The sequence below is a fragment of the Stegodyphus dumicola genome, chromosome 5 (assembly GCF_044657685.1).
Source record: "Stegodyphus dumicola isolate Sdum_Otavi_A_Nest chromosome 5, ASM4465768v1".
NCBI classification, from domain to species: Eukaryota; Metazoa; Arthropoda; class Arachnida; order Araneae; family Eresidae; genus Stegodyphus; species Stegodyphus dumicola.
Genome location: NC_140772.1, coordinates 222,107,604 through 222,123,855, shown reverse-complemented (window position 1 = coordinate 222,123,855; position 16,252 = coordinate 222,107,604). Strand labels below are relative to the sequence as shown.

The 16,252-nt window shown below is 32.1% G+C and overlaps 1 protein-coding gene across 6 annotated transcripts in view; it reads right to left on the bottom strand.

Annotated features, from left to right (window-relative positions):
• Positions 1-16,252, bottom strand: part of RapGAP1 (Rap GTPase activating protein 1) — a 191,822-nt gene that overhangs the window by 46,673 nt on the left and 128,897 nt on the right. For 5 of the 6 annotated variants that reach the window (XM_035352856.2, XM_035352855.2, XM_035352861.2 and 2 more), the window contains exon 3: positions 7,580-7,666. In XM_035352856.2, the coding sequence (XP_035208747.1) occupies positions 7,580-7,666 (87 nt within the window). Of the gene's footprint in view, positions 1-2,323; positions 2,443-7,579; positions 7,667-16,252 lie in introns of those variants that run through there. The other variant, XM_035352862.2, reaches the window with a different exon arrangement.

The following is a 16,252-nucleotide window of genomic DNA, read 5'->3' as shown; positions in this document are numbered from 1 at the left end:
CCAACATTCATGGTTCACCAGAAATAAAAATTAAAATAGGAGCGAAATGTTTAAATATAAATTTTGTTATATGGAAGAAGAATTTCATACTAATAAAAACTGGACTTCTGTAGCATTAAATACGAAGATTAGAGATAAAATATTCTAAGAAAAAATTATAAATATATAAAATAGGCATTTTAAATAAACGTTTAGTACAAGAAAATAGATTTTTTTTCTAAAAATGAGAAAGAAAATCAAAGTTTGCGGCAAAAATTTGGTAAGAATAAAAAAATAAAGGAACTATTTTGCACAAGATTATATATCTAATAAATAACAACAGAATACGACTTAACTATAATGCAAGACTAGCTGACGCTCAAATACAGACGATTCAGTTCGGACCACAGTGCTTACAAGAACAATCCATATTTCAACGCTAGAAAGGACCAACTTTATGCGATATAGCACTCTGCTAATTTCCCATTCAAATACTTAAATATCATGTCGTAATGAGAACTTTGTGAACGAATAAAATTAGGAAAGCACATTACATCATTAGCAAGCAGCTCACGGAACATCACATGCTCTTTGTCCAGAGGATTCTACAATGGATTAGACAGCTTCAATGAACAAATTTCAAACATATCTTACATTCGAAGAAAAGGGAAACGGCATATTAAGTGATCAAGAGACTCACTTGGTTGAAAAGCAATTTACTCGATACCGAGAAGCCAATTTTACCAGAAAGCAATCATGTCATCCAGTGACGAAATATTAAACATTAAAACGACTTTAACAGCTGAAGAATGAATTTTTAATGCTGTAAACAGAAACTGGAGTTTACAACAGTAAAAATTCCTGCGGAGTCATCTAAGTGACACACTCCCAGAGAACAGCTCGGAAAAAAGAATTAATGGCTCAAATGGACGAGCAAGAAGGATATTATATGGCCCTGGCATTGCAGATTAAACTTATATAGCGGTATGTCAATTGAATCATTACCTCAGTTCTACTTTTAAAAACAGAAAACATTAAACGCGTTTTTCTCAAGACATCTTTTCGCGCACTTCAACCTGTTTAAGTAATTGACCGATTGAGACTTCATATTCCATACAGATATTTTTTAACTTAATGACCGTATCTTGAACCTAAAATGCTATTAAATCAATAATAAATATTGTTTATAACAATTTGCTTCTAAAAAATTAATCGATTTTTTAAAAAATATTCTGAATTTTTAATTTTCGAATTTTTTTTTAATTTTGGTGCAAAATCTGCGCAAGATCTCCTTTTAACGAACTTTTGTTTAGATAATTAGAACCTGTAGCCTGACACTGCCTGAGGGGGGGAAAAAAGAGAGAGAGAGAGCGAGAGAAAGAAAGAAAACAGAAAAAGATAAAAATAAATTTCGAGCAACTGTAGCGTTGCTATTCTGAATTTTTATGAAATTTTTTTTTTCTTATATCATTTATTATCAATATTATGATGTTCCGGACAAAAATTTAATAAGCATTTTTATTCTTGAATAACTTAATTTTTAAAAACAGTTTACGTGACTCTTCCCTTAAAAGTCCCCAAACTTGGGAGTTACGTAACAAATTAAAAATAGAACCATTAAAAAATACATTTAAAAAACATCTGACGATTTGTATCATAATATTAAACATCATCAAAGCACTATAATTTCAACTGAAAGGAAGCATGAAGTACGACTACAGGAACAGCTGGCGTACCTAGCTAACACTTTTTTTTTTTTTTTCCTGTAAAAATCAGCATTATTTTAAAGCGGCATTTTTCCTTCTTTCTCATAAAGAAAAATTTAAATATTTCCGACAGATATTCCACTGCTAATCACTCTACCTGCAACGGAGCAGACGGAGTACTTATCGGAACATCAAAAACAGTATAAGAACTTGGAGATTCCAAGAAAGGTTATGTTTTATGTTAAAAATACATAAGTAAAAAAAATAATAATAAATTTATTACTAAGGATACAGCATTAGTCATCGAAATATCCGAAAAGTAAGGGTTCTCAGAGTCACAGCCATGCCGAAAGAAGATTTGAGGCACTTGCTTCGATAAAAAATGACTAAAGGCGCACAATTAAAACATAATACAAATAAATATTAACATAAAACGATAAAAATAATACTATAAAGGAATGCAATTCTAAAATCTGTTCCAAATATCAAAATATGTTGATACAGCTCTGCTCTCTGAAATCACGAAGCCAAAGAAAATGAATCACTAACTAGTATATCAAAATTCAAGAACTTTCGAGATGAACTTTCACACAAAATAGAAAATTAAACGAAAACTCAGTTAAAACCACTTTACCTACCTTTTCCTTCTCGCAAAAATTGCGTCTCCTGTTGACTATCAATTTTTTTAAAACCAAAATTTTCACATTGAAACAGTAAAATAGAATGCACATCTGGTAACCTCTTACACTTGCTCCTTACTTCTTGATACAGCTGGAAGGTCAGCATTTTCTGATTAACAGAAATTTGCGACGAAAAGCAAAACAACTTAGATAGCCTCGAGGATACCCAGAAGGACCCGTTAATGCGCGGCCTTAGCCTAGGTTAGAGATTATTATTATGCAACGTACGAGGGTAAGGGGAAATAGTTATCTTCATACACACGCACGTGAATGCGGACGAGATCGCAAGTTTAAAAAATAAATCTCTGCAAAATATTTACTACCATTGAAACGCAATGCATCACAGCCTAAATTCAGAACGACGTTCGTTTCTTTCTTTTTCCTTAAATGTAAAGTTTTCTCGAGCAGGGAAACAAAAATCTTTAATGTTTTAGATTTTAAATTACGTCCAAAGGAGTGTTTTTTTAACGTTTTGTGTGTTACCTAATGTTATAGCAATGTCGCAAAATAATTTTAAAATGAGCGTATCTTTAGAATTTCCGATACACAGTTCGACGCGTTAAAGATAAAAAGGTCCCCCCCCCCCCCATAGAATGTTGCTATTGCTTGCTTTTAAATCGTTAAGTTTGTTACTCAAAAATTCGTTAAAGGTTTACAAAATATGAAATCGATAATAAAACAAATTCGAAATTTCAAATTCGGGATTTCAGATGCCCATATTCGCAGTAGGATTACGTCATTCAAAATTATACGGCTCTAGATACTGTTGTTTTATCACAATGCGAGAAATATACATACATTTATGCAGATTTTTCATTATTTAATTTCTTCAAATGTAGTGCAGGACTCTTAACATTTTGTGGCAACAGTTTGAAAAGTGAACCGACATTTATAGAAATTCGACGCAAAATGCCAAAACGAAAGTAATAGTCCTTCGGGACTCAAATTCCAATAATTTAAAAGGAAAAAAAAAAAAAAAGTGATATTGCGTTTTTTAGGTCAAAATTTAAATGGTCGACCACCATAATTGTGAAATACATGAACAGAAAGATTTAAACTAAGTTAGTCCACGTCTTGCTTTCGACCCTGTCAGTAAAATGCTTAAGAGCTGGAGAATGAATTCGCAACTCGGTAAGTAAGACTACGATCCGTGATTAGGTTATACCATTATCATTATAAGGGCACAGACCCGATCCTTCTAGCCGGCACAAGCCGGCCGTATGGTCAAAAAATGGGACTGGCCAGAAAAAACATATAAAATCCAAAATCTGAATCTCGGTGCCGAATTCCAATTCTATTTTCGTTCGTATTTATAATCTTCATTATTGTCTCTGCAAAAACTCTCAAATTTGAATAGTTCCTATTAAAATCTTTAAAATACTTTCTATATTTCTCTCTTGCACAGTTATTTTTTTTCCAAAATTTCTGTTCATATTCTCAATTCAATAATATATATGCAATTATTTATATTATGATTATGTTGTATATTACATAGAAAAGTGTATGGTAGTGATGTAGAAAACCATTCTTTTTAAAAAGGGTCAATGCAAGGAAAAGATTGGGGACCCCAGCTCGAAACAACAATAATGGGAAAAATTTATTAAACCTCCTATATATAAGACTCTCGAATTTTCGCAACTGCAGTTTTTGCAGTGGGTCTTCTTGCTTTGTCAAGTGGCGCATATTCCAGTTTTATTCTTACAGAAAAATTTGTTTGCAGATTAAAAGGATAAGTAGGAAGCACCTGCTATGGATTTCGAAACTGCCTGAGACGACTCAAATACTAAAGACCAAAACTGGCTAAAATGCGATGCAGAGCGTAAAATTAGAAAAATCTACATACATAGTTGCTGAAATACGATTAGCTGCAATATTTTACACTCATAAAAATTAAAGTTCAACTCTTCTAATTTATTATATTGCATATATTAAAATAAATAAAAATAACAATAGCAACTAAAGAAAACTTCGTAATATACTCTTAGTTACACAACAAAATTTTGCTTTTAGAATTATTTCTAGTCTAAAATATTCGCGAAGGGGTGAGTTCAAATTACCGAACTTCTACAGAGGCTGTTCGCACATTTTTTAGACGATTTTGGTAAGCGGTAATAAAAAATCGTTTGCTGCAAAAGAAGTAATTGCAATTGTACTATGTTTTTAAAAGTCAAAATTATCGTCTGTGGCTTGAAAGTTTTGTTTTTATTCAAAATGGCGAATTTAACAAAGCAGTGGTGCGAAGGCTACATTTACGCTCTTTCCGAAGAGATATATGCATACTCCGTTATCCACAAACGATGTGAGAGTCATGGTTTTGTGATATCTAAAGCGTCGATAGGTAATATCATCAACAAGAAAGGAAACAAACGTCAAATTGGAGCCTCAAGTGGGACAAAAATTCCAAACAAGTATCCAAGGAAAAAACGGACATCTTCGACTATTGCAAATGTACATTGTTTAATGTTAAAAGAAAATCCCCCTAGTCAAAGGACAGTTGCAAAATCATTAAAATGCTCGGTGTCCACTGTAAACAAAATGATAAACGTTGTTTTAAATCCTAAGAAAGCGAAAAAACGCAATGTGCATCGTCTTTTTCCAAAGCATATCGGTCAACGCAGGACACGCTGCAGAATTTTCTATATGAGAAACACTTATCCAAAGAAAAATGGAAAACAATTGTCACAATAGATGAAGCATGGGTGTATTTAAATGATTGTAACGATAAAAGAGCCATTTATTATCATAAAAGGGGAGAAAAAAAATTTAAGTACATGGTTCAAGGAATCGAAAGAAAGTTTTTCTAAAGGATTCATGATTGTTGCTGGTTTTTCTTATAATGGCAAGTTAAAAATAAAGAGAGGACAAAAAAATGTCAAGATTAACTCCAAATACTATCAGGAACATATTTTATCGCCAATGTTTCTGAATGAAATACCATCGCTTTACCCACAGTGCCATCCATCTGTGAGACTCCATCAGGACAAAGCTAGCAGTCACACATCAAAATGCACTGTAAATTTAATTAAAGAAATGGAACCAAAAATTGGTATCAAGGCCATACCCTTCACTGATATCCCTACTAAATCTCCCGATGGATTTTTGTGCTTTCGGACTTTTAAAAACTGCATTATCCAAACGTTGTTCCAAAACCCTAATAGGACTCTGGAAGGCTGTTCGGGAGGAATGGGATAGAATACCTCTTCTGCCACTTCAAAAGGCATTATTATCCTGGAAATTGCGGTGTCGAAAGATAGTTCAGAATAAGGGATGTCAAATAGAACATTTAAAACACAAGAATTTTATGTAATTTAGTTTTGTGAATACAATATACATCGTCTAAAAAATGTGTGAACAGCCTCTGTATAACTGAATAAAAGGACTGCGTTCCGAATACCATAAGTTTCGATATACGCGTATATGCTTAAAACTAGGTTTACAATAAAAGTCAAATAGGCTAAATAAAAGTGAATTACGCAGCAATAATACTCTTACTTTAAAAAAAAAAAAAAAAAAAAAAAAAAAAAAAAAAAAAAAAACTGATGTGTACACCACATGATTTCCTTGCACGGAATATTAAATTATACGCATTTTTATTGCCTTTCATTTAACTTATTGGACTGAATTAAATCTACATCGTCGATACCGCATAAACCACAATAGAATAAATGCACTCTTTAAAATTCACTAAATTTGTTTACCATAACGACACTCTGGCGCTAGGTTCACTTAACAGCGTTACATTTGGTCCATATTATAGCTCAGAATGCATATAAATTTATATCATTTGAAGAATTATCTAATCGTTGCCGCACGTTCTATTCAAATACTATAGCAAATCTAGAACGATGTATAAAATAAATTATGCAAACAAAACAAAAAACAGTTTTTCAGAGACGATTCAGAATTTCTCATTCAATTAATTCAGTTCTCACTTCCCGACAAGGCAAAAATACATAAAAACTCAAAATATTACCGAACTTCTATAACTAAATAAAAGGACACTATAACTGAATAAAAGTCTGGACTTATTCCTGTCCAGACTTTCTTATCTTATCTAATCATTATTTCCTATCTTGTTCATTTGCGGTTTTGCAGCTGAGGATGGTGGTTCGGTAAAACCATCGAAACTAGTCCTGCGAAAAATTTTGAAAATATAACGCTGATTTTTGTTGTTTGATATCTGAATTAGTCAAAATATCTATATTAAAAACTATGAAGTAAATCTGAAACACTTTATTTCCTCGAATAAATTCCAGAATGGATTAAGCATAATTTAATTTGCAATAATAAAAGAAGGCGTTATCTTTGTTGTTGCGAAGCTTAGTCTCTCTAGATTGGCAACAAATCTACTATTCTGCTGTTTCAAATGTAAACAAATATGTCCACCATGTTATTTAAAAATTAGGCTTAACCGACGCACTTAAACAGCTTTTAAATTGTTGATTAATTGTATTCAACAATAATCAATCATTTTTAAAGAAAAAAAATGCACAATTTACAAACACACAAAAATAAAGAAACTGAATTCACTCAGCCGAGTAACAGAGTGGATATATATATACATATATTTATATACTTTTGGTGCGGCCGATTGCAACCAAAATACAAGGTGTACATCCACATGTTATAGTCCTACATACAAAATTTTAACGTTCTGACAGAACGTTAAAACTACTTTTGAGTTATGCGAGATGTACGTACGTACCGAAAAATTCTTCATTTTAAAGCAGTTTTATAATTTTTTGAAGGAAAAGAGTTTTTTATTCTGTCCTTACCTACAGATGTCACGCAAAAACAAAGTTCAATTGCATTCGATAGCGGTCAAAATGGATATTTTCGTTGAAATATGCTGCCTGAAACTTTTCGCGATGACAATACTTTCTTTTTACTTCGTACAAGAACGTAAAAAATAACATTTAATTTTGTAAATCTTGAAAACTACATGTACACACAGACGTAACATATACTCTCTCAAATGAGCGCTAAATTACAGCGATAATCCATTATTTATGAGAACTAACGAAGCAGGTTATCAGCTTCCCAAAATATTCTTTCTCGCCAAGAAGCTCCAGTTACTACGCACGAAATAAAACGCTTATGCATCTTTCTCTCATTTGCGGAAGTTATTTTGGGTTGTAACAGGATTAATTCCACTCCATTTAAATAGCATGAGGAATAATTAAAGCAGCTTCTGCTTCGAAAGCATGGCATTACCTGAAGCAGAAGAGGAAGGGCACATCTCTGATCATCCAAGCGATTGGTTGTGAGTTTTTCCAACAGCTCGAAGAGGTCATTGGGATTCTGAAAGTAAAAATTAATATGCACATACATTACATACTGTTCTAATTTATATTTAAATAAATCTATTTTTACAGACATAAATAATAAAATTTACGCATAGAAATCGAACAGTGCAATGTGATCTAAAGATGACAGCACTGTTTCTCAAGTACAATTAAAATCACGTTGGTTATGAATTACTGAAATAAATAAATTATTTCAGTACTATATTCAGTATATTCATGTTGATAGATGATTACTGAAATAAATAAACAAATTTTTGTATATATATGAGTAAAATTCGAATTTTAATAGTTTTACAGTCGATAGTTGAATAATTCTAAAGACCATTGAAATGAAATGCACATAACAGGATATTAAATCTGGAATTGAATCACAAAACTAAGAGACAATTTAATACATAATTAGAAACAAAACTAAATTGAAACCCTTTATGGTCTTTATCAAGCAGCCAAAAGAATTATCAATCGAGCCATTCTTCTGATTTTATTGTATAAAAGAATTAATTAACAATTCAAAAATAAATAAATAAACTAATGAATAAAATAAAAATATTTTTTTTTTTTCATGAAGTTTATAAAAAGATTGTTTTCTAAATAAAGCATTTATGAAGATAGAGAGCAACTCTCACGCAACAAGTTTTTGACACACACATGTATATATATATATATCAACACACACATATGATATAATAAAAGCATAAGGAAAGGACGGAGCACTGTCGATGCGATTTTAATTCCATTTTTATTTCCACTTGACATTATGTGACCACAGATCGCTTAGCAGCTTAATTGTGCCAATTCAAGAACATTTACATTACTGATATTATTTCAATAGGAAGCATTTTTCGTCTAAGCACAGACAGAAGCTGAAGTGCGTAGTTATGCAAGATGGAAGCACGCGAAGAGAAAAGTTTTGGTTAACAATGGAAGTTTCAGTTACCAATTATTATGTCATCAGAGCAGCGCAGGCCATAGAATTATCTAGAAATGACGCAATCCAGAGAAGTTATTGCGATTTTTAGAATAGAGAGGGAGAATTAACGTTTTACCGCTAGTTTAAATTATAATTTTGATTCACATATTTTTTATCTTACATATTAAACTTAAATCCTATTGTGTCGTTATTTGATGTCGCCTTGACACTCAGACGCAGCAATGCCAAGCTTCATCACGACTGCTGGAAAATATCACACACACACACATATATATATATATAAGGTGTGGCTATTAATTTCCAGGACTACTCTAATAACACCAGATGATGTGAAAAACGTAACCTTTTAATATATTTCGAAGTAATCCCCATCTGCCGTAATACACTTTTGTGCTCGGCTGAATAAGTTGTGGAAACGACTTTTAAAGTCCTCTTTCGGAAAACTCATCAATGTTGACGCCACGTTGCATGACAACGCCTGCCCCCACATTACGTTCCCAGTGAAGAGGTTTTTGGTCAAGCATGAGGTCGTGGAGCTGCATCATCTGCCATACTCTCCAGACTTGGCCTTCACAGACCTTTTTTTTTTTTTTTTTTTTTTTTTTTTTGTTTCCCAAACTAATGTGACGTCGACATTGAAGAGCATTCCGAAAGAGGACTTTAAAAGTTGTTTCCACAACTTATACAGCCGAGCACAGAAGTGTATTACGGCAGATGGGGATTACTTCGAAACATATTAAAAGGTTACGTTCTTCACATCATCTGTTCTGGTGTTATTAGAGCAGTCCTGGAAATTAATAGCCACACCTTGTATATATATGTCAACACACACACACATATAAAAATACGGAGGTATGTATACAGTTTGCATGCATGCTTCTATATCTGAAGTTATCAGATTGCTATATAGGGACACACATACATATACTACAATTTGAAAAACTGAAGACTAGAGTCTAATAACCTCGATGGGCTTACTATGATTTAAGGATTAGTTGGCCAGAAATTAAAGAGAGATGAGATCAAATTTTATTATATTTAAAATGAGCTCTTCTAAACGGCTGGAAAATAATTTACAATGATACTATGTTGCCAGAAATTGGGCATTTTTCACTAGATCATTTGCACGATGCTGGCAAAATAAATTTACATTAAGCAGCAATATTTTCTGTTTTGCCAGATCAGAAATGAAGACAATTAAACACCTCGATTAGGTTTCCTTCGATGTACACTGCGCAAAAAAAAGTTCTATATCTCCAATTCTACTGGGCCGATTGACTAAATTCAACTTGCGTTTTTCATGTCTAGAAAGCGCGACTTATATATTATATATTAGATAATATATAAGTCGCGCTATATATTAGATTTATATACAGCAATTGTTATAATATAGGTATTTTCAGACAAAATCGGACATTTTCTAAAATGACATGCCAATTTTTTTCCATATTTCGATTCCACGACTCAAATTAAGCTGAAATGCCAAGCTTTGCAACAATCGCATGAGTAGTTTTTACAAAAATTAGCTCTCAAAATGTTAGCTCCTCCATGTTAACTGAATTTGATATATATTTAATAATATCTCTTTTTTTTTTTTATTAAACTTATTTGATTCTTCCTTTCACATTTAGAAATTTAGGTTCATTCCAAATAAAACTCGGCCATTTTTTATGATTTATTTTTAAAATTTGTATTTTTAAATAACCTGTAAATTTTTCGAAAAAAATTTTCAATTATAAACTATAAAATGTTTACCATCATCTTAAAGTAGATGTATTTCTAAGCATACCTGCAAAAAATTAGAGATTTTTATTCAAAATTTCCTAAGATATATGTGAATTTAAATTTTGGAGCGTTTTGAAATTTCACGTGTTTATTATCAGCGATAATAACGAAAGTGAGGTTTACGCACTTGGTTCAAATTATTTGAAAAGAATGAACGATGGACCTTTTTTCCCTCTGGTGCATTAATGAAAAAAAGGAAAATAAGTAGGTTACTATAAATTAAGAATTCCGCTAAGTGAATTATTCTTGGCGCAAACTGAAAAAAATGCGCCAAGATAAATTTTTAAATTTCTCCGCAAATTTCTCACCAAAAATTATTAAACTTAATATTTAGGCATAATTTGAGTCGTAGAATCGAAATATGGAAAAAACTGTCATGTCATTTCAGAAAGAGTCCGATTTTGTGTCAAAATACCTATGTTATAACAACTGCTATATATAAATCTAATATATATCTTAAGTCGCGCTTTCGAGACACGATAAACGCAATTGGAATTTCGTCAATCGGCGCAGTAGAAAGGGAGCTAATAGAACTGCCAATTTATTTCTTGCGCAGTGTGCTTTAACACATTTTTATTTCTTAGCGTTTAAAAAAGGCCAGCATAGCATATACACATATATATTGAGCAACACGATAAAAATTATTTTATTTGAAATAACCACAAGAGAACTCAATATCAGTGATAATAAGAATAATTATAATGGCATTCATTTATTTACACGCTCCTCTTCTCCAAGAGATTTAAGTCCCTTTGATTACTCACTCGAGATAACGAAAAACATAAATCAAGTAACGAGGAAGTTTCGAGAAACGATTTGTACACAGCGATATAAAAATAAGAACTGTTTCCTAAGCTCCTCATTGCAAAACGGGAACTTGCAAGAATATTACTAAAATAGTATATTAATTAGACTTTACTAACACTTTTACCTACTAGATTTTTTTTTTTTTTTTTTTTTTTTTTTTTTTTAAATAACGGAAATGCCTACCCATCAAGACAGATCTCTACTCATTCAAAATACAGTATACGTTTCTACAACACGAACTTGATTTCATATTTTTCTTTGCCAGTTAATTATTGTTTAAAATCAATATTAAAATCAACATGTGAGTTAGCTATTGATTTTTAATCAATAATTAACTCAAAGCTAACTCAGAAACTGAATTTGAGATTAGAAACAACAACACTCTTCATCCGAAAAATTTCAGATACTCAGTAAATTAATTATAAGAAAGATGTTATCAAATGGAAAAACCCTTGATAATAACTAAAACTTCTTGAGTGCGTAAAATTAGATTACTGAATATTACGGTTATGCTCGTAATCTCAATCGCAAGAAAAATATACTTTTACTGGACAAAAAATAAGCAAACATTTTTTTTTCTTTTTCCAACGACTCCTTCGTTTAAGAATTACCTATTAAAAATTTACTATACCAACTTACGGCAAATGGCTTTCATTACAAAACCAATGATGCTATCGCAAAAAAAAAAAAAAAAAAAAAAAAAAAAAAACCCTCTTAATGTAACTTATGTAATGCGCTCATTTTATAAACATATAGATGTCATACTTTTAAACTACAGCAGGAAGAAATTCGAATATTTGAGAAGGTAAAATGATGGCTTCCTTGTTTTTTCATGTAAAGCTTTATTTAAAGTTCAGCCTCCGCAAATTATGCTCTTTGCATGAAAAGAATAATATTTGGCTGTTATAAAAAATGCATGTCCTTCAGGGCCGAATTAAGTCAATCTGGAGCGCACAATGCCTATTTCCATATTTTTATTGGTGAAAAATTAACAGACGATCTGAGGGCCACCTAGAATTTGGAGCCCTAAACTTGGACCTTGTGAACCTAGGCCTTGATGTACCTGCCAGATTTGTAACAAGAAGCCAATTACTAATACCACTTAACAATAAAACAAATTCAAAAACATCCAACAAGCAGATTTAAAGAGCTAATAACGACTTTTATTTTTAACAGCCCTATTAAATGTTATTGTTTTCAATCAGCGATAAAATTCATGTCCATTACAAATAAAGAATACGCAAAATCTTTTATTTACTTTATGTTATAAAAATACATTGTTCATCAGCATAATAACCTCAGTAATGTGACAAGCAGTTCTGTAAGTCTACATCCTATTTCTATATTCTGTCTATATTCTATTTCTAAAACCATTTCGCAAGAATTGTTATTTTATAAGAGAAGTAATATGTTTAAAAAATCCTTTAATAAAACGCTTGCAAAATTTATAATTATGTCTCTATAATATGAATTTAAAATCAAATAGAATGCTGATGATGAGATTTTACAGTAGCATACGAATTACAATCTTCTTATATACTTTTCTTTTTTTAAATTTCATTGAAATGCTAATGTAACTTTAAATAGCTTGACATTTTCTTATTTATGCTATTTTACATTAAAAAATGAAATGCAGAAAGAAACGCAGCAGTTTTCAGAAACTGAATTTCCCCTCCTTTATGTTGCTTTAATTTTTTCAACAGTACAGATTTATGTTTATGAACTGGCTACAACAGATATTATTTAAGAAGACAAATGACGTAATTACGTGAGTTTTTTAGGTAGGAATTCTTTCCTACCTTCCTGCAGTTTTCGAAAGGTGAATTTCGTAGAGAAAAAAGAAAATAAATACGATAAACACAGTTATCAACAGGTTACAACGCTGTAAGGTCGCAAAACAGCCCATGGCAAGCACGACATCAACCCACGACAACTCAAAAACGTTTTCCGCTAAATGAATCGAAATTTCAAATAATGTGCGTAACCATTTCAAATAATGTGCATTTAAAAGATAAACCAGTAAATTTTATTTCCTCTTTTGGAACATTTTGCTTGCTTTACAGAATATTTTATAAACAAAGCTTAAAGTGATTCGACTATCACTGATACCCTGCAAGTATGGCTTGAAAACATACATTATGCAGTTTCAAAACAAAGCATTTGGAAACAAAAGCGGTGATTTTTCAAAGCCTGATAAAGAGACGAATTTCATTATGAAGCATGCAGTCAACAGCAGTTCAAAATATAACTTCGGTAATAATTTATCTCAGTTGACAGAAATGAATAAATAAAACCAAACAACAGCTGAAAATTTCAGAATGTTAAATGCGTATAGGTTTCTCAATACTCCTATGTAAAGTTTCGCAAATGGGAAAAATATGATGGAAAGAGAAGGAACAATTAGCTTTATTTATATAAGAACAACTTTTGAATGTATTCTGCCCAAAATCAATCCACTGTATCATAAGAAAGAATAAAATAAGACTAACATGCATTAAAGAGCAGAAACTATTCAATAAATACACAACCTATATTAAACAGAAATGACTTTTGGGCAGTGTAGATTCATCTACCAGAATTAGGAAGACAACGAGAACAAACTAGAAATCAGAGATAATTTGCCATAGAAGATTGGGCAATATCAGGTACAAGAAACTGTTATACAGTCAAAAGTCGTTAATTCGGACACCCATAATTCGGAATGATCTATAATCCGGACCTCAAAGCTAAAAACTTTCTGCGCATGCTCCGCGTTGACACATGCGCATAGGGGTTTACGCGTGCGCGTAAGACCTCTTACGACTGCGCATTTGCGTGTGCGCAAGCGCAGAATACGTTTTCACGTGCGCGTTTTATGTATAACGGACGGTGTAAGCTAAAATTATCTAATTATCTATTTCAGGTAATGTTGATGATTGAGTTGTTCCTTAATTTTCGAATTGGATCCGGCTTATTATTTTTTGCAGACTGTAAGAGCAATACTAAAAAAGTAAACTTGAACTTTCGATTATGTCAAATAGAATTTTTGATTCTGGAGCTCCCAAAGGATCGTACAAAACGAAAGTATGTTTCGATGTCCATCAAACAAAAAGTGGAATTGCTGCAAAAAATGGATAAAGACATGAAGAATGTGACAGAGAGGTTAGTGAAAACGAAAAAATTTCGATTGACAAGTTAGCCGGTATTCTCGGCACAGCAATTAACGGGACTTTAACAGCGGAACTTTGTAAGTGAACAAAAAATTATGTCGGTTTATAGAATTAAAGAGAAAGTATTATCACATAAAACGAAACTTATATTGAAAGAAATGTTTAATAAAGTAAACAAATAAATATTAAGCCTTTTTTTTTTTTTTTTTTTTTTTTTTTGTAAATTTTGATACCCTTTAGATCATAATTGTTCTTTATTTCATAAATTACGGTTTCATATTTTTAATTTTAGAATTTCTGCATGCCATCTTACGCGATTTAAACTGATGATCTATAATCCGGAAAAATCGATAATCCGGAATCGCCGAAGTCCCGACGAGTCCGGATTAACGACTTTTGACTGTATACCAAAATGAAAATAAAGCTCTTTTGTTAACATCTCATCATATAAACCCACTAGGGCAAGCAGAATAGATAGTGTAAGCAAATAAAAAACATTCAAAGCAAGTCAACAATAGCTGCAGATACAGTGCAAAATGTTCAGAAAGAGAAGGTAGCCTGATTGCAATTTTAGCTTTTCAAGTTTATATTCAGATTTGATTGAATGGCTTCGCTTGATAATCTTGTACACCTCAAAACAAAAGTTATCCTTTTTTCAACTGCTACCATTCTACAACCAGCCCTTTATACTTAGAATAAAACTTAGAAATAATTGCTTGTTCATCAAGGTTTATTCAGATAAGTAAGCTAATAAATCGATTTATTAGCGGGCGGACGTTTCATTCATTTACAAAGGGGGGGGGAAGAAGGACTAAATTTTTTTAGAATGTTTAATACCATTGTGCTCCATTATTGAAACTACACTTCTGCTCAAAAAATACGAAACGAAGGCAAAAAGCACAAAATAAAACAAAAACTATTTAATGGATATATGGTAAAATTGATTCAAGAACTTAGTGTGTCATTACTAGATCACATAGCAAACAATAAAGCAAACACATTTAAAAAAAACATGCATTACGGCTATCACATCAAGAAAGACCATGTAGGTCGGAAGATTGCGCAATGGAAAAATCATGCTAATAGCAGGTACGACACCCTCTAGCTGAAATGCATGCTTGACAACAGTGATGTAAGCTGGCAATAGTGTGATCTCTTGTGTCAGCAGTGCCCATTCTTGTAGTACTGTAGTAAAGCATGTCGGAGATCATGGAGGGTGCATGGGGGGAACACTACAACATGCTAACCATCATCTCAACCTGTCCCACACATGCTCTATTTGATTCAGGTCTGGTGATCTAGTAGGCCCCGGCAGATGTGGAATGGTTTCCCTCGCTAGGTAATTCCACACCATTTAAGCTCTATGCGGGCGGACGTCATCTTCCACAAATATCACGTTGGTATCCACTGCAGTGATAAAAGGACAGAGGAAATAAAATTTTGTTGCGATATTGGACAGCTGTGGTATGATCACCAGAAATCACATAGAGGTTGGTGTGGCTGTTTGTTGCTATTCCAGCACATTACAAAAGCTTTCTACTCTGAAATGCTCTCATTTCACGATGTTTGGCACCAGATTGTGAGTCCCTGGCTTTTGCCATATTGCTGCCTTTTGGGAATCATTCCGGTTGTTAAATCAAGAATCATCTGTAAAGAGTGCATGGCTCTACTGTTCTGGTGCTGCTCATATGTAAATTGTATGTTTTAATTCCCCTTTTTACATTAATACCTTTTCATTTATCACTTAATGCTTATTTTTTATGAGTGTATTTTCTATATAATTCTCAACACTAATAATGAAATGTAATGCTGCATAAATTTTTGTATCTGGTTCTTGGAGAAATATGCTCTGCATTTCACTTTGCACTTTTTTGTTATTAAATTATTATCTAATGAGGAACATTTTAAA